At 42.6% G+C, this 22,557-nt stretch overlaps 1 protein-coding gene across 15 annotated transcripts in view; it reads right to left on the reverse strand.

The window, feature by feature from the left end:
* Positions 1–22,557, reverse strand: part of ppfia2 (PTPRF interacting protein alpha 2) — a 131,780-nt gene that overhangs the window by 97,923 nt on the left and 11,300 nt on the right. The window contains exon 1 of one of the 15 annotated variants that reach the window (XM_028955047.1): positions 20,830–21,127. The exons of the other annotated variants lie outside the window; for them this stretch is intronic. Coding sequence (XP_028810880.1) covers positions 20,830–20,865 — 36 coding nt within the window. The 5' untranslated portion in view covers positions 20,866–21,127. Of the gene's footprint in view, positions 1–20,829; positions 21,128–22,557 lie in introns of those variants that run through there. 15 annotated transcript variants of the gene reach the window in all.

Genomic DNA, 22,557 nt, shown 5'->3' on the forward strand with positions numbered 1-22,557 from the left:
ATACTTGTAAACCATCCAGATAAAAAACATTTAATGCTAAAAACGTAGAAGAAGGTGAGATGGGACTGCACCATGTATCAAAACTCACCCAAAATTTAAACTAAATCTGACAGGCTGGATAAATTTACACTTAATATAAAAGGGAATGGGGTCATATATTCTCACAACCAATAATTTCCCATGACACCAACTGCATTAAAACCTGACCTGCACTTTATTTTATTAAAATGCAGCCCTAAATATAACAAAATTTCAACTAGATATCAAACTGTGAAAATTTCACAACGTTGCTAAATAAAGTCATATTGAACAAGGGAAGACGTCATTAAGACATACAGTAAGACATTAAGACTTCACTCTTTTCACAGACCAGTCATCAACGTCCGCTCTGATGAAAAAGTCTCCTCTGTAAAAGTCTCTTCATGATTTCTCAGGGGAACAAACTGCAAGTTCACCTGCTTGAAGAGGTAATCAGTCTGGTGTTGTCACCATGAGCTGTCATCAGGTTTAGATGTGAACCTTTTGCTGATCACGTTCTCTAATGAATGATATCTGACAGCAGACCTGAGGTGTGGTAAGTGAAGCACCTCCCTCACACTTTTCCTCATCCAAGGTTGAAAAAAAAAAATATTGCAGCAATTAAAAGGCATTGTCACGCCTAATGGCGGTGGAGCGGGGAGGCCTGGGAAATTTGTCATGCCGTGCGGTGGTGAGGCGGATTGGTTTCGGCGGATTCTTCCTGAGAGTGAGTGGGACGATGGCGCCAATTAACATCTGCTGTTAATACAGTGTTCAACAACCAATATTAATGAAGCAGAAGAACCATCCATTTTAATCTTGTTTATGATGTTTCGCTCTTTTAACCTGATGAAAGGCCGTTACGGTGTGCGGGGCGACGCGCTGACAGTAATGGGTCATGATTTACAGATCAGGTTTAGTTTTGTGTAGGAGAAATCGTTTGAATTCTGCAAGGGTGACTGTGGCACATATTCTGTCGGGACTGTGTTATACTTTTTGTTTCCATGATGACCTGATTAATGTCTAAAACAATGAAAATTATACTGTGCATGCAGAATAAGGCTATGCCAAACCCCTTTTTATAAGAGGCACACTATTTTTAAGAGAAAAATTATAAGGCAGTGCACATCAGCACTAATTTATTAGGTTTCTACGCCCTCTAGTGGTTACCATTGTAACTAGAATCAGTGGTGGAGAAATCACTGGTACTTGTAATGCTCAGAACATATTGGTTTGGTTAATCAATATTATAGTTAATACAGCGGTCAATTAAAAATAACTTATTTAGTAATTCTAAAATGATGCCTGTTGCAGTGTAGGTTACTCAAGATGCCTTTGCTTCTCAGACTGGTGCAGTCAGTGATGTTACTATTACTGAGTCAAATGACATTTACGAATAACAAGCCTCTCAGTTTGATCACAAGAAGGCTAGTAGTAGCCTAGTGGATAACACACTCGTCTATATATAAAGTCACAGGTTCAAACCCCACTTACTACCATTGTGTCCAAGAGCAAGCCACTTAACCCTGATTGTCTCCAATGGGACTGTCCCTGCATGTGACTAACAACCTGATCTGGACTCTGCACACCTCCTCCATTGGTAAAAAAAAAAAAAAAAAACATGCTAGTGTCTGCACTTCCTATGGAAGTTTGAAAAGGCTCATCGCATCCTATCTGTCCTCATCACTTTGTACAAGGACACCGCAGAGAGCATGCTCTCTCCCTGTGGAATGAGAGCAGCAGTGTCTTAGACAGAAAAGCACTGCAGAGAGTGGTGATATCAGCTGAAAAGGTCTTTGGAGTCAAACAATATTGCCTCTCGAGGACAGTTAGGGCCACAAAGGACATAACCTATCCATGACACAGTCTTTTCTCTCTCCTGCCCATCAGGCAGAAGATACCAGAGCGTGCTGTGTATATGTGAACAAGTGTAATCTGTAAATGCAAATGTAGTTTTTTTTATTACTGTACATAGTCAATTTTGCTATTTCTACACGGTGGAATATCCTCTACCTTTTTATATTATTATACATAATACAATATTCTATTTGTTTTCCATAGTGCATTATCCTATTTACAGTTTTTTTATTGTTATTATTATGTTTTTTTTTATCAACAATGCATCTGTACTGTGCTGAATGACAATAAACAGCTAAAAAGACTCATCAGAGACTCTCATAACGGACATTTACAACTCACGCAGCACCCAGAAAGCCACCAGCATTGTGAAGGACTCCACACATCCCTCACATGCACTATTCACCCTTTACATCTGGAAAAAGGTACCGAAGCATTCAAGCTGCCAGACTGTGCAATAGCTTCGTACCACAGGCCATCAGACACCTGAACACTCAGGGACTTTCCACTTTGAACTGACACACACTCTACCTCTTATGTTTAGAACATATTTCTATTACAACAGTATTTTCTCTTCTAGCTGTCTTCTTTTTTTTCCATGCAAGTGCACTTTATGTCAGTATGTAACTTTTGATGTTTAAATATTTTATACTAGTATTTCACCTACTTCAAAGTAAGTCAAAGGAGTCATAGGAGTCATAGGAGTGTTAATTTCAACATCAGGCAGGACGATGTAAAAGTTAATATTAGCCAATGCGATATTACTAATATATTTTAACAAATTGTTCCAATGGTGCCTTTAGAAAAGTACTCACATCGCCTGCACTAGCTGCAGTCCCCCATATGATCAATAGAGGACAGTGCAACACAACAAAACAAAGGACATTTCCATACAGACTACAATCTGCCTGCAATCTGCCACCTTACTTGTTCTGAGATTAGCTTGTAGTAAAATAATGGAAAAATGTAAATAATTCAATAGTGCAATGCATACTGCAACAAGTTGTGGATGTTTAGACGTTTAATATTGATCCATCTCAAATTTATGCACAGCCTCCGGTGTCTGAAACAACATCAACAAAGTTTTATTGGGATACATAGCGGAGTGACTAGTCTGGTTCCGGTTGCCGGTTCCACAGTACCAGATTTTCAAGGGATTGTAGGTGTGATAGAGAAGGGCAATATCATTTTACATATCTAGTCCAGATTGGACAATTCAATTAAAAGTCCCTTCCATCCACATTCATCCGAAACTGAGTGTGATATTTAAACAAATGTGTGAGCTGAGTGTCCTTCTGTGAGCAAAGTACATATCAAGTGTGCCAGGTTGTCAACTGGGGCACCTTGTGGCCCATGGGACATTGGCAGCCTCACTGTATGTGCATAGTTGGCAAACTTACGCTCTACCAGGGTTACATTTGTGGGCGGCTTAACATTTGTGGGTTATTTTTCTCTCCGGGACAGAACACAGAATTTCCCAAGGATCTGGTAAGATTCCAGATACACCTATTCCTTCGTTATGTAACCGGTCAACTGCTTGAGATTAAAATGACAAGACACACGTACACCAACCTAGCCTTATGGCATCAGAGGTACATTATGAAAGGCCATGGCTGAGCAGTCTCAAGCCCACCATGACACAGTGTGTTCGTAGATGTAAATATCACCTGAGCAAGCAATGTAAGAACACACCTACGTCAAATTTAGCGTATTTTACCGCAAAGGGAGCCTCTGTTAAGTGGCCCGCTGATTAGCAAATGCGAGCACACAAGAGCTGCTTTTCCACCGGCGCATGTATAACGCTGGCCAGCAGCCAGGTGGCACAGCTGGCAGCCCCTCTGCACCGCCGCAGGCTCCTCTGAGCAGAGATGGCCTGCAGCTGCCTGACAATTCATCGCAACGATCCATGCGCTAACAGCCGATCGCCGTTTGTTGAGACAAGAAAGGGGGGTCTGGGACGAAAAAGACTTTCTTCAGTCTGGGGTCACCCAGTGCCCTGTGTGATGGAATGCTTTATCAAGGGTCTTGGATTATCCAATTGAAAATGTTCTACCAGTCAATGAAATTCGAACAGCACAAGGACCAGGATGAAGACATCAGTCACTGCGGGCCAGACCTGCCCACCCGCTTACAGACATTAAATTATGCAACGCCACAGGAAATGGCGGCACACGTCAGGGTGCACCGATCTGCTTCGCCTGTTATAAATAAACACGACGTTCATCAGAAGCGCTGACCCTGTTGCAGTCACGCCAGCAAATTCAATTACAGACAACCCCTAATGCCAAGTATACGTAGGCTGTCCAGCAGAACCTGTGCGGGGTGTAATGAAACTAAATGGGCGCCTTACCTTTATTCATGGAGGGCGATTAAAATCATCCGTTCCATCCAGCCACGTGGGACAGAAAAGATGGCAAAAGAGAGAGAAAAAAGAAAATTAGAATTGTTTTCCCAGACTTCTCTCTTCTGGTCATATCCATGCAATTTAGCCAATAGATAAGTCACTATTAATTGTTTTTTTTTTTAATGTTAGGGAAATGTTATTGAATTAAGTATGTTTTATGAACTGATACATAATTGTCCATGTCACACAAACCAGCAATTTGTGCACCAATGTATTCAGTTCATTTAGTCACTGTTCACTTTATAGTGATTGAAATGAGCAAAAGGTATTTTTAAGAGCAGATGAACAATCCCCTCAGAATCCTCTGTTGCTGTGTATAGAAGGAGCCCTCAAAATATAATTAATGTTATAACTCTCTCACTCTCTATGCATAACAGCAACACAACAAAATAAAGTCAACTTCCATACAGACTCATGCCTACAATCTGCCACCTTGCTTGTTCTGAGATTGTCTTAAAATAATGTTAAAATGTAAAATTCAATAGTGCAATGCATACTGCAACATGTTGGTGATGTTTAGATGTCATAATATAGATCCACCTGAAATGTATGCACAGCCTCTGGTGTCTGAAACAACATCACGAAGGTTTTATTGGGATATAGAGCGGGGAGGACTTAGATTGTCCATGGTGTCCCACATGCCCACTGTTGTGAAGGAGCCTGTGGAGGAGCCAATGCCCACTGTTGGGGCAGTGGTGGCCTAGCGGTTAAGGAAGCACCCCTTCAACCAGGTTGCCGGTTCGAATCCCGATCCGCCAAGGTGCCACTGAGGTGCCACTGAGCAAAGTAACGTCCCCACACACTGCTCCCCGGGCGCCTGTCATGGCTGCCCACTACTCACTCAGGGTGATGGGTTAAATGCAGAGGACAAATTTTACTGTGTGCACCATGTGCTGTGCTGCTGTGTATCACATGTGACAATCACTTCACTTTTTTTTTTTTTAAGCCCTTCCAGTAGGTACCGGACAACAACAGAAACAAACATCAGCACTGCGTATCAGCACGAATCATGTGTGTGGCCGAGTTATTCCAAGCCTCTCAGCGTGAACAAAGTGGGATGGTCTCCCTTGGGGTTTTTCAGAAGAGCCAGTGTTGACGAAGTCACGGGCTTGCAGCATCACAGTGCACGTACGCATGAAGCTTGTGATGCGGACATTTCCTCTGGACTCTGCCTCTCAGCCTCATGACAGGACAGCAAGAGGGCTTTTGTACATTTCTTTAAGAGCTGAAATTGAATTCAGAGCATCTGCTGACGCAGGGGTCCGTAAAGGAATCGTCCAGCCAGTCCGCCTCCTGGGCAGTCACTGCGAGTGTTTGGGCTGCTGCTGCTTGTCACGCAAGCCTTTTCAACCCTGAACTGGGACAATGACACAAATGTGACCACAAGGGAGGCACTTACGTTGCACCCATGCAATCCGAGAATTTCTAAGAAACAAATGTCTGAGCCACTGTCTATGGAGGGTCTTCCCAGTCTTGGTACAGTGAAATTTTTCACGTAATTTAAGACCATGTAGAGTAAATCCAGAGATTTGTTCATAAGCAACTTAAACCTATTTCAAAACTCCTGACAAGTTCGGTGTTTCGGTGCTGAATTCTGACTGTGGCGCTTCAAACATATGTGGCCGCACCGGTACAATAAACCTGCTAGACAGAACGTCCACTAAAAAAGGGTCATGGTCTCAGCGTCTTAGACATTAAAAGTAATTAAAATATTGAGTTTGTGGAACACCGTGTTCTCCTCATTTTAAATCATGAAAATGTGGCGTTTACAAGAGGACATTAATATCATGCCCTCCTGTCTGCTTTGCACTGTGCCCCTGTTGTGTCAACCACATTGTTAATCCATTGTTGCTGTTTTTCTATTTTGTTGTGTGTTGCAGCTTATTGTGTGTACTGTATATGGCTGAGATGACAATAATGCTCTTCTTTGCTTGACCTGACCCTGAGTTGCACTCTGTTATTTATAGAATATGATATACATGACCCATGTCCCAGTGTATGTGTTTTGTGCATCTGTAGTCATGGATATCACAACGTACTATTAAATGCATGCACACACACACACACACACACACACACTAGACATGAATAATAGATTTCCCTGGTTCCATGTGTGCAGTCATGTGACTGACTTATTTATTCTCCCGGCTCCTACAGTACGCTCACATGATGCGGCTCTCACACGGGGTCTCACCATGGGGTGGGGGAGCGTACCCATGCCTGGACCACCATTTCCGCTGAAGAAATGTCAGACAGGACGATCTGAGCCTGCGCTGTGGAACCTGGCATTTAAATATCGATATCACAGCCCGGCCAAAACACCAGCCAGCCGACCGGACACGCAGTGCTGCTGGCTCGGAGTGTGAGGAAAATATCAATGGCCCGGGCAGACAGGAGAGGAGAATTTGATACCTTCTGGGGATCCCTCCTTTCTTCTTCTTTCATGTCTGTAAAAACAGCATACTTCGGGACGTACCTCACTTCCACACACCGCTCTTGCAAAATATTGTTAGAGAAATAGGTTCTTATGCATGGGGGTGTAAATGGACGTCACAAACATGATGTCAGTTATAATCATAATGTGACCACTGCCATTCTAATTTGTGATTTAGAGAATGTGCGTCTTATCACTGGAAAAACTACAGGTCAGACAATCAGAAGCTGACTTGTTTTAATCATTCTATTTTTATGTGTGTGTATACAAAATTGCTGCATTAGGTGCATAAAGAGATGAGCCTGTAAAAGTGCATGTCTGTTGTATCCTCAGACATCCTCATAAGTGTGTAAATGTGTATCTGCCAGGGACACTCTGTCACATGGAGCGATGTGACATGCAGTATAATAATACATGGTAAGGAGAAGAAAGAAAGAGACGCTGTGTTTTGTTCCCCAAATAAAACCGATTTTATCTCTGGTCATAAGACCTGGCTTGGGAATACGCCCACGCCAACCATCTCAAACTGTCCTTTGTATGACTTGTGGCTGCACCATCCTGCACATGAAAGCTTCTGGAATGGGAAGTCCAGTGAATCAGAAACTATGCTGTAGTTAAATGAGAGCAGATCCCTGACTCCAGCCTTTTAAAAATCATGCCGTGTAAAGCCGGCCTAAGAGACACAGGCAGAGGAATCAGAGAAGAAAAGTGCTATAAGCTTGAAACTCTCTCCTCTCCGCAGGAGTGAAGCTGGGTCAGGCTGCCCTTACGTAATTTGCAGGTCACCATTGTGCAACACTTTTTTTTTTTCTCCAATTTGTCTCTTAAGTGTGTGCTTTTTCAGTTTCAGGAAGTATGAGGGATTTCGGGAGCCTGGACTTTTTTTTTTCCCCTCCACCCCATCTTCATTCAGTTGTCCTCTGCTGGTCAGAATATTTATCCTTGGCTGCTAAGCTTCCTTCTGGGTCTCAGCCAAATTAACAATTCTAATTGGCTAATGCAGGGCCCGTGTCATCAGTACACGCTCCTAACTTCTGACTCACAGGCTGCTGTATCTTACCTCATGCCCTAAAAGCACCGGTGCACACACAGGAAGTGTGATTCTACAAAAGGAGTCCTAATGTTGTACAAAAATGTTCAAAAGCATCCCAGGAGCAGTCAGAAGGAAACACAGAGACGAGAAGCTTTTTTCCTCAATACAACTACCCATCAGAGGAATAAATTAGGCAGCTGCAAACTGTGAATGAACTGCAAATTCTACAGCTCTGACACTGAGACATCCAACCACCCCTTTCGCCTAGTGAGTCACATGGCCTCAAACATGCTGTGACAGAGGAGTATGTGCTACAAAAAAAGTTTGAGGATAGACTACGGATGAAAAAACGGCAAAACAGAACATAGCCACTGGCAATGTTTTGGTTGGTAAAGGTAATTCACTCATTGCGTTGGGATGCTGCATTATTGGCCCATGACCTTGATCATATTTTTTTCAGTAATGACAATGGGCTCTATATATGGGTTTTCTGCAATATTTCATTGTAAAGAGCATATAAAAAATACAGCATATTGAACAGTAAAGTTCAGTCTAGTCTAGTATAGTGTAGTATATTGTAGTATAGTGTAGTATGGTATAGAACAGTCAGTGGTGAACTAGCTAAAAACGACACAATTTATTGCCAGAGCGGTAGTTTGTGGGGCCTCTGAATATAGAATAGTACTGTATGGTATGGAACTTGCAAACCCAGTAGTTACCAGATGACAGTGAACATCAGAGGTGACTTTCACCATGTTACAGCTGAGCATGTTCATAAACTCAGCAATATAAAACTCACACATTGAGCAATGAACAATCCTATCTCCCTGTGATACAAGTATGTCATCACACAGCATGTGTGTGTGTGTGTGGGTGTGTGTATACGCATGCTTGAGACAGATCCTTTCAGGGGCAGAGACAACCACCGCTGAAGGTCAAGGACATCCTTTCTCATTCTGTAGTGAGCCCCCAATTACCCAGAAGCCATGTGCTTCTCACACATACCAAAAATCTTCCCACAAAAACAACCTCAGACCATTACCCAAACTGTGGAGAAAACTGACAGCAATGGGATGACAAATTGTTGGTGCACAAATGTGTTTATGCCCTGGTACTACACTATTGTTCTTCAGAGGAGAAATGCTATGAAAGATTTACTTCTCATGTTTTCAAAGATTCTGACGGCGATATTTGTCTGACTGTTACCGAGGGAACAGTCAAACCAGTCTGTGTGTGTGAGTGTATCACTGTACACTCCAGATCTACTGATTTACACAGCACCTAGATCCCCCCTCGCAAAAAAATACACCCACTCATACGCACACTGCCAGGCTGGCCTTCACAGGAACAGCGGGATTCAGAAATCAAGTTCCACAAACAGTAAACTTGATTTATTGATTCTTCATTCTCTAAACCACATTCCAAAACCACAAGGTCCTGGTCTGAGGTCATCATCTCTATACTGGCCCCCAACTCAACTGAAAACAGTTCCTCCAGTTTCTCCATTGCAATGTAAGATCAATTCATCCTGGTGTGTAAATGATTTCCCATTATGACAATTACTTTAATTCGTTTAACATTTGAGCTTAAGTTGAAATCAATAGCAATCTTACAGCATCATTAGTTGAAGATGTCATGATGCGGCATGTTCAGAAAATAAGTAAGTGTCCACTTAGTCATGTTTTCTAATTGTATGCTAGAAGCTGGTCTCCTGGCCCACCCCCACACCTCCTTATCATTACTGGTCAATTCATCTGAAACGCAGATTTTGAACCAAAGCTCCTTCAGAGGCAATGAATGTGCTTTCAAGTAATAGACTGCAGTACATATTTCAGGCTGTACACAGATTCCCCATTCAGCAGTTTTTGACTAAAGCCCTCTGCTCACAAGGGTAGGGGGGTGTCAGGTGAATGCCATCATCTATAAACATTCATTATAGAATTGGCTCCATTAAGGCAGCTAGGTTTTTGTTTACTTCCTCTGTGGGGTATGACCTGCAACATGCAAATTCATAATCCATACATGAAGATGGGAGCAAGAATGGTTATTTTAATAAAATAAATGTCTTGGTTCAGTCAGATTTAGTCAGTGAAAGTGACAACGGGAAAATTTCTATCCGATCTGGCCTTGCATCCGCATGGAAACATCATGAATTTCTCTCATCAGTGTTTTTTAAACGTATTAGCCCGACCTCCAACCTGACATTTAACCCCATACACGTCATACACGTCATGTGCAGTGGCAGCTTCAGAACCTCATAAAGCAACTACAAGAAATTCTCTCTACGGTGCACATTTCTAATGAAAAGGACAAAGTGTTCCGGATGTTTAACACACCACGGAGTAAAACAAGGAGAGCACTTTGGGTGGGAGTGGGGAGTTACAGCGCCACTTACAGGTGTGGAAGGGGGTTAAAGAAACTCTAATGTCCATTAAGGAGTTAACGGCAATGTAAATAATCTGCTAGAGCGAATATTGGCTGCTAGAGCGAATATTGAAGAAAAATGTCTGCTTACAAGAAAGAGAAGGAAAAGAAAAGAAAGAAAAGAAGCATCTGCAGGGGACCCCCCCTCCCCAACATTTAATGAGGTCATCACAGCCCTGACTACTCCATGGAAGTATAGCAGTGTGAGAGTCTGACTCAGGCTGCCTTAAATTAAAAGTCTTCTAATAGGGTCTTACCCCCAGGGTTAATATTCATAATATACATCATATTTACAATTTAAATAATAAAACTTATTTACATCTTATTTACAATGAAGGATTAAATGCAGCTGCATGGTAATGATGGCCATTAAAGCAACCTGGGAAAGATAAGGGGACTTACGTGTCCCTTTATGCTTTATGGTTCCCTTGTGTGTGCCAAACCAAATCTCGCTATCTCTATCTCTCACACTGTCTTGTCAGTTTCTCTGTTTCCTTTATTTGTCACACATTCCTGGCCACAGGTCCACATCTTTTCATTCATGTCACCCCATCATGCTTCCATTGAGCGATTCTCTCCATCCCTTTATTTTATTCTCTGAGCTGTAGAAGGAGCGGTCAGATGATAAAAGGTGAGCCGGTGAGGTCTACAGTGTCTACCACACTCTCTAACACGCCACAACAACATTAGGTCCAAAGTGAGTAATCCTGACTCTGTTTTTATCAGTTGGTAATATTTTACTTTGATCAGCAGAATGTTTTCAATAGATAAATACCACAAAAATCTCACCTTCTCCTGCAGACATACGACTGTAAGGGAAAAATTATATATCCATTACAGTTCACTGTAATGATAATAATATGCTTGAAAACATTCGTTTTTCTGATGAACCAGTTTATGTTGACTAGTAGGTTTTTAATGAGGTGGTTGTCCACAAAAACAAACTGATTCAGGCATTTTCTGCTTAACAGGAAAGCAGCAGGACCAGACGGCATCTCGGGGGAGAATCCTCAGAGCCTGCGCAGACCAGCTAGCACCTGTGTCCACAGAGATATTCAAACTCTCTCTATCTCAGTCGGTGGTCCCCACATGCTTCAAGGAGTCCATCATTGTTCCGGTCCCCAAGAAAACCCATCCTGCCTCCCTCAACGACTACCGCCCCGTAGCCCTCACCTCAGTAGTGATGAAGATCTTTGAACGGCTGGTTAGAGGCTTCATCATTTCTTCACTACCGGACACACTCAACCCACTACAGTTTGCTTACCGTCCCAACCGATCCACATCTCCTCCACACAGCACTCACCCACCTGGACACTCAGAAGGGAAATTATGTTAAAATGCTTTTCATTGACTACAGTTCAGCATTTAACACAATAATCCCATCCACACTCACCACCAAGCCAGTGGATCTCCAACTTCCTAACATGTCTCAGCCTCCATCACCCTCAGCACTGGAGCCCCCTGCTGTACTCTCTGTACACCCACGGCTGTGCAGCCACTACTAACTTCACCACCATCATCAAGTTTGCTGACGACACTGTCGTGGTGGGGGGCCTGATCTCTGACAACGACGAGACGGCCTACCTGGAGGAGGTTGGAAATCTGGCGAACTGGTGCCAGAGGAACAATCTCCACCTGAACGTCAGCAAGACAAAGGAGTTAATAGTGGACTTCAGTACCAAGCAGGAGAGGACCTACCAGACCCCTGTCATCAACAGGAGCCCAGTGGAGAGAGTGGACAGCTTCCGTTGCCTCGGTGTTAACATCACGCAGGACCTGTCATGGTCCTGTCACATCAACACCGTGGTGAAAAAGGCCCGGCAGCGTCTCTACCACCTCAGACGCCTGAGAGACTTCAGACTGCCCTCCAAGGTGCTCAGGAACTTCTACTCCTGCACCATAGAGCATCCTGACGGGAAATATCTCAACCTGGTTCGGGAACAGCACCATGAAGGACAGGCGAGCCCTACCGAGGATGGTTCGATCAGCCGAACAAATCATCTGTACCAAGCTCCCTGACCTTCAATCTATCTACAGCAAACAGTGCTGGACCAGGGCCAGGAAGATAGTGAAGGACCTCACCCACCCCAACAATGGACTCTTCTCTCTGCTGCGATCAGGGAAGCGCTTTCGCTCCCTGAAGTCCAACACAGAGAGAACGAGGAGGAGCTTCTTCCCGTATGCTGTCCAAGCTCTCAACAACAACAGTACATAGAACTCCAGCACTTTCACTTTCAATCAACCTGGACTCTTCGCTTTGCATAAAATCGCTTTGCACAAAATCTTTGCGCTTTGTTCTCTTTGCACAATCTCTGCTCGTTTTACTTTTTTTTTTAATCTTATACATTGTCTTTCACTCATTTGCACACCTTCACCCTACCTGTTACACATATTTTATGTTAAACACGTAAAAGTGTAATATTTGGTTATGTTTGCAATATTTGCATATTGGTTCATTGTATACTTGCAACATTTGCAATACTGTGGTCTGTAGCAGTCGCAAAAAGCATTTCACTGCGCATCATACCGTGTAAGACTGTGTATGTGACAAATAAAATTTGAATATGAATTTGAATAACACGTTAGAATTGTTTTGCTATAAACCATGGGTGTCAGACAGAGACACGGTGGGCGTCTTCCTCACCTCCGTTAATGCAAATGTGTCATATAGTCTAGATTTTTGCATGTGTTTGCACAGCAGCAATAGCGTCTGTGTCCTTCAATTTATTATTATGTGTCTTTTCAACAGCCTTCAGCAACTCCATTACCCCAGAAAGGTTCCATTCGGATCCATTAGAACATGCAAGGGGTGTATGGAATGAATGAAACGCCAGCTGGCCTGTTCACAAAAAACAAAAACCACAGCAGAAGCACGGCATGAGTTAAAATCCACCACAGCAACAGCCACACAGGAAGCGGTCGGCCGCAACCCTTCTAATATTGAATTAGCTTGTGCCGAACAGAGCTCCACTAGCCTTTTAGCAATAATTAGCCTGAATGCTTTGGCATGTGCAGCAGCCAGCGCTGCGATGGAACGTGGATGGAGATTATGGATGGAACATGGATGGCGAGCCTGTGTTTACAAATCAGATTCCTTCTAAACATCTCAAGAAAAAGCTCATCAGATCATTTTGTCGGTTCTTTTCCAAGCATGTCTATGTGTTTGGCATGAGATCACATTTTCCTCTTGGTCACATGCATTACACATTTTATGAGTCACACGCAATGCACCCATATTCTCCTACAAGTCTTATGCTACAGCACAACGTTGTAAAAATGTTCAGAACACTTTAAACCAGACTTTCAGGGAATCTGCGCTGTGAAAGCATTAAGACAGCCATAAATAGAGCTTGATATGTATGTGTGACCCATGAGGTGGACTGTGACTCATCAAATCCTTGTTAAACACAGCATTTGTGGATAATTATTGCCAATGACGTCAAGTATCCACACCATTAAAACTGTTAAGACAAAGAGTGTATTTAAAGGGTGCAAACTATGTTGACACATGAGAAAAAAGCACAGCCGGCAACTTCCATTGACTGAACTGGTAACTCAAATCAGACAGAGAATTAAACTGCTGTAAGAATGCAAAAATCATCAGTGTAACATCTAATGTATTCAGCACAGCATATTTCTCTGTACATATGTTGAACATACATAAATACAGTTGAAATAAAAAGGGTAAACACAAAAGGTGCTTCAACAAAGTATTAGTTTTAGGGTGTGCATGCTTATGCTATCAGTTTATACTACTTTATTTGGTATGATTTCCACTAACATACTTAATTGTTTCATAAATGAATTGAAAGTGAAGTGATTGTCATTGTGAAACACTGCAGCCCAGCACACGGTGCACACAACAAAGTGTGTCCTCTCCATTGAACCCATCACCCTTGGTGAGCAGTGGGCAGCCATGACGTGGGAGCAGTGTGTGGGGACGGTGCTTTGCTCAGGGGCACCTCAGTGGCACCTTGGCGGATCGGGATTCGAACCAACAACATTCTGATAACAGGGCCACTTCCTTAACCGCTGGGCCACCACTGCCCCCAGGTACAGGTTAAAGGTGGGAAAGGGGCTCCAACAATTGACAGATTGACAGATCAATATATAATGTGGTCTGGAAGGCGATGCTCCAGGTCTGAGGGTTCGTGTTCATCCTGTGTTTCCTTAATTCTGGATTGTGCTCACCTGTTTATGCATGTTAAAATCTGCCCTGTTTGTGTCTGTTTTCCATCAGGTCATTGTCGCGTGCTTCATGTTATAATGAGTTATCGTGAGTCGTGCGTATGTGTTCTATTTCCTCATGTCTGGCTATAATGAAAATGTGTTGTCCTCAGTTCATTTAAAGACACTTACTTAATGATAAATGTAATCTGCAAAATGAATGACAACTAATCGTGCCTTTGTTCATCATCTGTTCGCCATTTACAAAAAACATTTTAGCAAATATATCTAGCTGTTGTTGTGATCACATGGAGAACTACATGTAACCACGCAGTGCATTTCCCCCAGAGTGAATTACACTTCAAAAGAGTGAAAATCAATAGCTCAGCCTCCAAGAACAGTAGGAGTTTCATCAGGAGGAATCATGGAGGTCGGCCTGAGCATTGCACACAACCCCCAGCTCCGACGGCCAGACTACAGATACACGTTAAACACTCTATATTTAGCTATTGACAGACAGCGTTTTCCAGCATCTCGGATATGTCAGTCTCCTGTTGTGGCAGATGAAAGCCGGGGGAAAAATGTGAAACACTTCTTCAGACCCATCTGCTGGAAACAGATTTATCTGTAACTCCTTTGATCCATGCCATCAGAATGACAAAAAAATAAGGTCCTACCAACACTCTGCTCGATCACAGGGGTAAAGAAGGAGACATTTTCTTGCAAAAATAATCCTGAACATTCCCTGGAGGGTAAAATACTGTCTTTTGCCACCATCAACCTGTCAAATTGTCTGTACAGCACTTAATGAAGCTAATATATGAAACCAGTTATGATCTTAGATGAAGAATTCACATTTACATTTACAGCATTTATCAGACACCCTTATCCAGAGTGACTTACAGTCAGTAGTTACCTTGACAGTCACCCCCTGGAGAAACTTGTAAGTGGGATTTGAACCTGGGTCTTCTGGTTCACAGGTGAGTGTGCTACCCACTAGGCTACTACCACCACATCAAGCTGATTGTCATGAGGGAAAAAATCAACAGTTTCTGGTTTTAACAATTAATCAAAGATTCAACAAGGGCATAACAAATGCAATGCAATAATTCACTGATCTCTACCACAATACAAACTATCATGATATAGTGCCCTTAATGGCAATTTCACCTAAATTCACTAATATGCCTCTCTACATTTATGCACATATACAAAATATTTTTATTTTAAAACACTCAGACATAAAATATATATTTTCCACCTCTAGTGCCCACACTGTGCCATAACATCACTAGATGAAATATAACTATGCGGTAGTACCGGTCAGAAGACATTGTCATCATCTTAATTAGGCCATCAGTACATGAACAGACTGTCCCACGGGGTGTGGAAATGTGGACTAGGTCTTAAATTTGCTGCTGCTACGTATACTGCTGCTGTGGTCTACATGAGGTGGCAGCAGATAAGTGGACTCAAGTCACACAACAACACAAGCAGCTGGGGGAGCTACGGGTGGGCGGACCCTGTCTCCGGCACCAGCCAGGCCACAATTATCACAGAGCAGGATGATGTGGAAAACCTGTACTTCTTTACTTATAAAACCTACACTGAATTAAAACTAGTTCATTTCTATACTAAATTCTAGTACAGCATATAGAAAGTAGAAGTGAATGAAAGACTTAATGTGAGTTCGTATGCATATTTGCTAGTAGTTGTAGTAGCCTAGAGGGTGGTAGTAGCCTAGTGGGTAAGACACTCACCTGTGAACCAGAAGACCTGGGTTCAAATCCCACTTACTACCATTTTGTCCCTGAGCAAGACACTTAAGTCCAGGGGGACTGTCCCTGTATAACTACTGATTGTAAGTAACTCTGCATAAGGGCGTTTGATAAATGCTGTAAATGTAAATGTAAATTTGCTAAGATAAGCATGAAACTCGCCTATACAGGCCAAAGAAACTGACCAGTGCAAAGTTAAATCCAAATTTTTACACACATCAAAATTTTATTCAAAAATTTACAAATTGGTTTGAAAAATGACTAGATGTGCATACTGTGTGTATGTACAAAAAAAATACATGTAGGACAATAGCTGTTACTATAATAAGCTAAGCGGTTTGGGGTCCACTTTCCATGTACCAGACTGTGAGAAATAATATATACTTTACCAAGTGTTTGCTGTGTACTTAAAAAAAAAGCCTGCACTGAAATATGCAATGAAGCATCAGCAGGATTTGTAGCTAGCAAGACAGGACAGGCATCCATGTGAATTTTCTCGGAAGTCCTTGAGCGCATGTCTGGTCAGAGGCAGAGTGGATGTGACATCATGTTCTATTTCTGGCTCTCAAGTGGAGCATTCAAAAGCTAAAAGGTATCCATTAATGGGGACCAGCTGCGTGTGCCGAAATACCGGCTCTACCTCCCTGATTCATCAGCTCATTCGTTGCCAAACCTAGAACAGAGCCCCTTGATTTTTGCTGTGCTCTGTCTGAAGTCTAGTAAAAGGCGGTCTCATTAAAAACCATTAATTATGCAACAAACATTGACTGCTGTTAAAGAGCACCTCTTTAATTTAGTGTAAAGCAGTGTGTGATGTTTCTGATTTTCTTTATGTAAAACAGAAAAAAAAAAGCCGAACATAATTTGAACATTTATTATGATGTGGAAAACGTAACTGCTGTAATTACGAAGAGCAACAGAAGCACAGAATTTCAGGTATGGATTGCCCTGCTCTACAGTTGCTTACAATTTCATTCTGAAAAGCCTCCGTTCTGAAAAAAATGACATGGACAAACTCTCAGTCTCTAAACTCAATAGGAGGCAAACCACACCAATGAATCATCCAATCATTCGCTGACACCCCAGCTGCCGGGCTGCGGAGCTGACGTCAATGTGAGGATGGCACTGATATTCCCCCCACGCCGCGGCAGTCTTCCGCGTTGCCAGTACCCCTTCGCTGTATTCATGTCTGATTTCTCCACCTCATCGTATCTTGGAAACACATTTTATCCATGTGCGGCAGGGCTATTCAGAATCCTAAACCAACCTCATGGCTCCATCCCGATCAATGCTATCGACTGGTCAGAGTGTCTTTGCGTATGGGTCACGGGGTAAAGGCAGGTTGAAAAACAGCGTTACTCACTCTTGAACCCTTGCTTTGAATAAACCTTGCTGAGGAGAAAATACAGATAAAAAGAACCCACCCCGCACGTGCCTAATAATGCCACATCAATACAGCTTCAAGCTGCAAAAAGTCTCACAACGAGGTTTAGAAGAGTATTATCTCAACACTAAATGTTTTGTGGGTTTGTGGCAAATAATAGTAAGTCCTTTACGTATTTGCCCTTTTGTAGATTCTTCAACATTTGCCCTTTGAATAACTGTCAACATTTGTGTCACAATAAGGTGACATATACAAGACTGTGTATGGCAAAAATACAATACATAGACATCATGTGATAAAAAGACTTCTGAGATCATAAATGCGGGGGGGCCAAATCTAGAGGATGCCTTATTTATAGCGTCTTACAGTCAGTAGATACAGGGACAGTCCCCCTGGAGACACTCAGGGTTAAGTGTCTTGCTCAGGCACACAGTGGTAGCAAGTGGGGTTTGAACCTGTGACTTTGTGGTTGTCTGGTTAATAGGTGAGTGTCTAACCCACTAGGTGATATTTAAATTTTTATGACAACTTACAACAACTTAGTCATGAACACCATAAAAATATTTGTTTTTAGATCCTCATTTAAAGCCAGAGATTTCCAAGTTGCCAATAATACGAGGTCCACTTCAATAGCAGGTGACCAGTGTGAAGAAGGTTGTACCAAACTGTACCAATTAAATATTTTCTTTCAATAAATATTAGTGGCTAAAACACATTTAAAACAAAGTCTTAGACCATGTGGATCCGAGCATATATACTTAAAATAGTGCGAGGAAGAAAAAGAGGTCTGTAATGTTCCTCTTCTTCTCCAAGAGGGTAATCGATCAGAAGCTCCCGGCGGACATATTAAGAACGCTCAGCGTCCAGCTAGAGGCAGAGTGTGCTTCTCCAATCCAGCAGAGATTAAAGATGGCGTAGAAAAAAAGAGCCCAGGCAGCAATGTCTGGGCGCTAAATTGAGCAGAAGTAAAGAACAAAACAGAGACACCGGAACTCCGGGGAGCGGAGAATTGTCAACTCTGCCCAAGTGACAGTCCCGCTGCAGCGGTGCATTTGATAACGTGTATCAAGGTCAACTAACAAGAGAGGCAAAGGCCAAAAATCTGCACTGGATGACAATTCTCTGTGTCTTTAGTCACTCATCCACTGCAAATGCAGAAATATTTCATGTTTCAGCCACTCTTTTTAAGCGGGACCATTGTGGCCTTTTCCTGAGATTGAGGCCTGAGAGCAGGAAACAGATGGATCATTATGGCAATGTTCTTGTCACTCTCTGTTCTTTTTGTGGACTTTCCTCAGATTTTTTTTTTTTTTTCCTCCACCGTTAATCTACCCCACAGGCAGAGCAAACTGGGGCAAAAACAATAACTATAATCACGACAAATCATGTGCTGCCTTGGTGGAGAGAGACCAGCTGACTGCCTGCAGCCCTGAGGGCTGAACGCAACATGTACAGGGCATCCAGCGTGGGCCCGAGGAAGACAAATTGAGAGAAACGAGGGGTCATTTGCTTCTTGAATAGTTATTTCCCCTCCCTTTAGTCATCTTGTTTTCCACGCTGTGACCTTGTGGAGTTACGCCCCCCAGCCCTCAACCTCCCCCTCGGAGGATGCCACAATGGTATGGTCCACGCCCAGGCAGCTTCTACACTTAACACAGCTAGGTCTTTTTTTTTTTTTTTTTTTTTAATAAACTATCATGTTTACATTTACATTTATGGCATTTATCAGACGCTCTTATCCAGAGCGACTTCAGTAGTTACAGGGACAATCCCCCTGGAGCAATTTTAGGGTTAAGTGTCTTGCTCAGGGACACAATGGTAGTAAGTGGGATTTGAACCTGTGACTCTGTAGTCTTCTGGTTCATAGGCAAGTGTGTTACCCACTAGGCTACTACCATCCTACTACCATCTTCAGACAGAGGAGCATTTTATCTTGTGCCTGACGGTAAAAAAATTAATAAGAACGACATGCCAAAGATGACATATTGCCCAAACAATGACTTTCAGTCGGTCATACTAATAACATGCTAATAACTCACTCTAATGGCAGAACTATGGTAGGTGAGCATATGTGCACTCAGCCTTAGAATTACTCCAATGTTCAGTCATTGCAGTTACCGTAGCTACCAGAGCAGCGAGATAAGAGATTGATTTTTCATGAGCACTGCAGACATCAGCTATGTTCCATCCTTCCAAGGCCGTTTCTGAAGACTGAACCATGTCCTTCAGCCTGCCAAGGATCCAACAGGGGGTCCACCATATTCTAAGCATGCTGGTGACAATTATCCAGAGGCTAGACCGACTCAATGTTCATCTTCAATCAACATTTGTGAAGGTGCCATTAATGTTGGGTGTCGCATGAAACTGTTTGAATTGTTGCAGTACAACATTATCAACAATCACCTACTTCTGAAATGCAGCTTTTTATTATTAAAAAATTTGCTCAAAGAGAAACAGAGATTACTATACAGCTCCTTCTTATTTATCATATTACTGTCTGAGTCTGTGCAAGTCAACAGACTTGTGGGAACGCGTAAGATCGACATCTAGTAGCCACTGGAGGTGCAACTCCAGACTCCAGACATCACATATTCAGCAGGAAGTGAAATTTTCAGGCTGAAAGCGAGGTCTCCTAAGGAGACCTCCCTGTGGAAAGTACTATAGCTGGCCCATTCAAAAACATCAAAACTAAAGCAAAGCTTAGTTTCACACCAGTCAAAAAGAATCATACTGCCAACAAAGACACACACACACACACACACACACACACACAGGTTAAGACATTGATAGTCTGTCCCCAAATACTAAAGGACATTAAAGAACCAGTGCAATAAAGCAATCAGTGGACAACAAAATCACAGGCCATGTTTACTGTGACATCTAGAAAATGATCATTAGCAAAATGACCAGACCTTGATGTTAAAGTTAAGAACATATAACTAGTATTATATGAGACTTTAAAAAATAAAATGATTTCATGGTGCACTCGTTTGTGTTTTTATATCCCTGCTCGAAACCTCCTGCAACAACACATCAGTTTTCTTGAGTAGCTCTGTCGCATCTTCTTGAGTATCTCTGTCCTTCACCTTGTCAACAACTACACATGTAACACAGAGTATACAAACATTGCTGGCAAGGATGGTCTGAGCTGCCTTTTTTTGTGCAATATTTGTCACCGTTGCCTTTCAATAATGTTAAGTTTGCATTTCTTGTTACACAATGCAATAGTGCGACCACTGTGAAAAACAAACAAAAAAGTAGATTTATCTATTGGCTCGTTGGTATATTTTTGTGTCTCTATGCTATTATGTCTGTATTATGTTGTCTTACGTTGGACGTTGGCTTGACCCTGTTCTTGTTGTTCATCTTTCTTCTGCAACTCTGATACTCTCTTCCCCTTTCACCCTCACGCCGTTTTGGCTTTTCTGAGTCTGCAGTGTATTAGTCCAAACAAGCTTGGTCAGAACAATGCACTATCTCCAGTAGTTTTGCGGTGACTGCTGTCGCAAAACCGCCATCGCACTCAGCCTGGACCTTTTTTAGCGACCCAAAGCTCAAATTGTGCTCCAGCACCCATGCAGGCGTTTGGACCTGTGTGGTACTGCCATGACCACAGGCCTCCATCTTGTCCTGGGAGTGTTGCTTGTATGCTTGCCCCAACAAAAGGTGCTGAAGCACGTGGCTGAACTCAGCGATTTCTTGGCAGCCTGGTTCATTCCCGGTGCCAGGGTGAGAAGGGGCGCTGCCCGCACAAAGCAGTGGCTATGGCACACGCCTCTCTCCACACAGCCAGACTGGTGGATGCCGGAGACGGGAGAATGGGGCTGTTGTTATGTGTGACATCAGTGCCATGTGACCTCATGCAACAGCCAATGACACTCCCAAACTGTGATGCCCCGAGCAGAGGAAAGAATTGGGAAACACACAGCCAAGAACTAGTGAACATTGTGAAGCATAAGAATAAAAGGAATGACTAATGGATTAAAAGAGTGACATATTCGCTCTCAGGGAGGGGTGGCCTGGGGACTGTCTGAAATAACTTTGGCTCCTGTACACCGCTTCAGTCCCCCGCAGTGTTCACAGATTTGTGAAATGAATTAGCTTCATCATAAGCGTCCTCGTTGACTGCATTCTAATGTTGGCAGCGAAAAAGGTTTCCAGCATAAGGGGCAAAAAAAGGTTTCTTTTTTCATATGTGTGATTTGTGTGACACAACATCCAGTAAATCAGAATGGCTTTAAAATGCGGACGTGCGAGATCTATGGAAGAATAAGCTGTGGAAACACACAAGCACATCATGCATGGGAATACCACCTCGTTTTAAACAGTGAACTATCTAGAAATATATGTTCGCAATCAGTAAACAATAATGGCATAGAAATTAATGTGGGTGCCGTTTAATTGTTTGTTTTCAATTGATATTCAGCCTAAAATGTATAAGCAACAACGAAGGTCCCACAGCCCTTCCAGAATCTATTCCACCTCTGAATGCACATGCATATTTATCAATGCAGTACATTAGACTACAGATATTGTTTAGGTTGTTTTTAGTGTTTTTTGTTGGTGTATTTGAGCTCATGGTGAGAAAAAGCACCACCAGAAATGTTACATAAATTGCATAAAAGCATAGTTGAAAAATATGTTTTAGATCATCAAAATAGGGCCCAAGCTCACTAGGAGCTCAATTCATGTCTGTGAACAGTAGAATATACTTTCAGGTTTTTATACAAAAAATATTTTTAAGGACTCTAGCACTGTGGACCTCAATAAGGTCAGTTCCGCCTTTTGGAGAGAGACTGCATGATCCACCTTCAAACAGCAATCTCTTCTTTAATGGAGGGGAGGAGAATGAAATGCCTCCAGCTACCGTTCAGCCTCTTTCAGATCCAGATTTCACACCTTTGAGCGGTTTCTGCAGGAAACACAGGACTTCTCTGATATCGAGGCAAAGCTTTGGGCTGGATGTATTCCTTTAGCTGTTTGAACAACAACGTGCTCCAAATGCCAGACGGATCAATGCGATAAAGGAAAAATGCAACAGTTGCATTGCATGTTTCC

Source organism: Denticeps clupeoides, chromosome 15 (assembly GCF_900700375.1).
Source record: "Denticeps clupeoides chromosome 15, fDenClu1.1, whole genome shotgun sequence".
Classification (NCBI taxonomy): domain Eukaryota; kingdom Metazoa; phylum Chordata; class Actinopteri; order Clupeiformes; family Denticipitidae; genus Denticeps; species Denticeps clupeoides.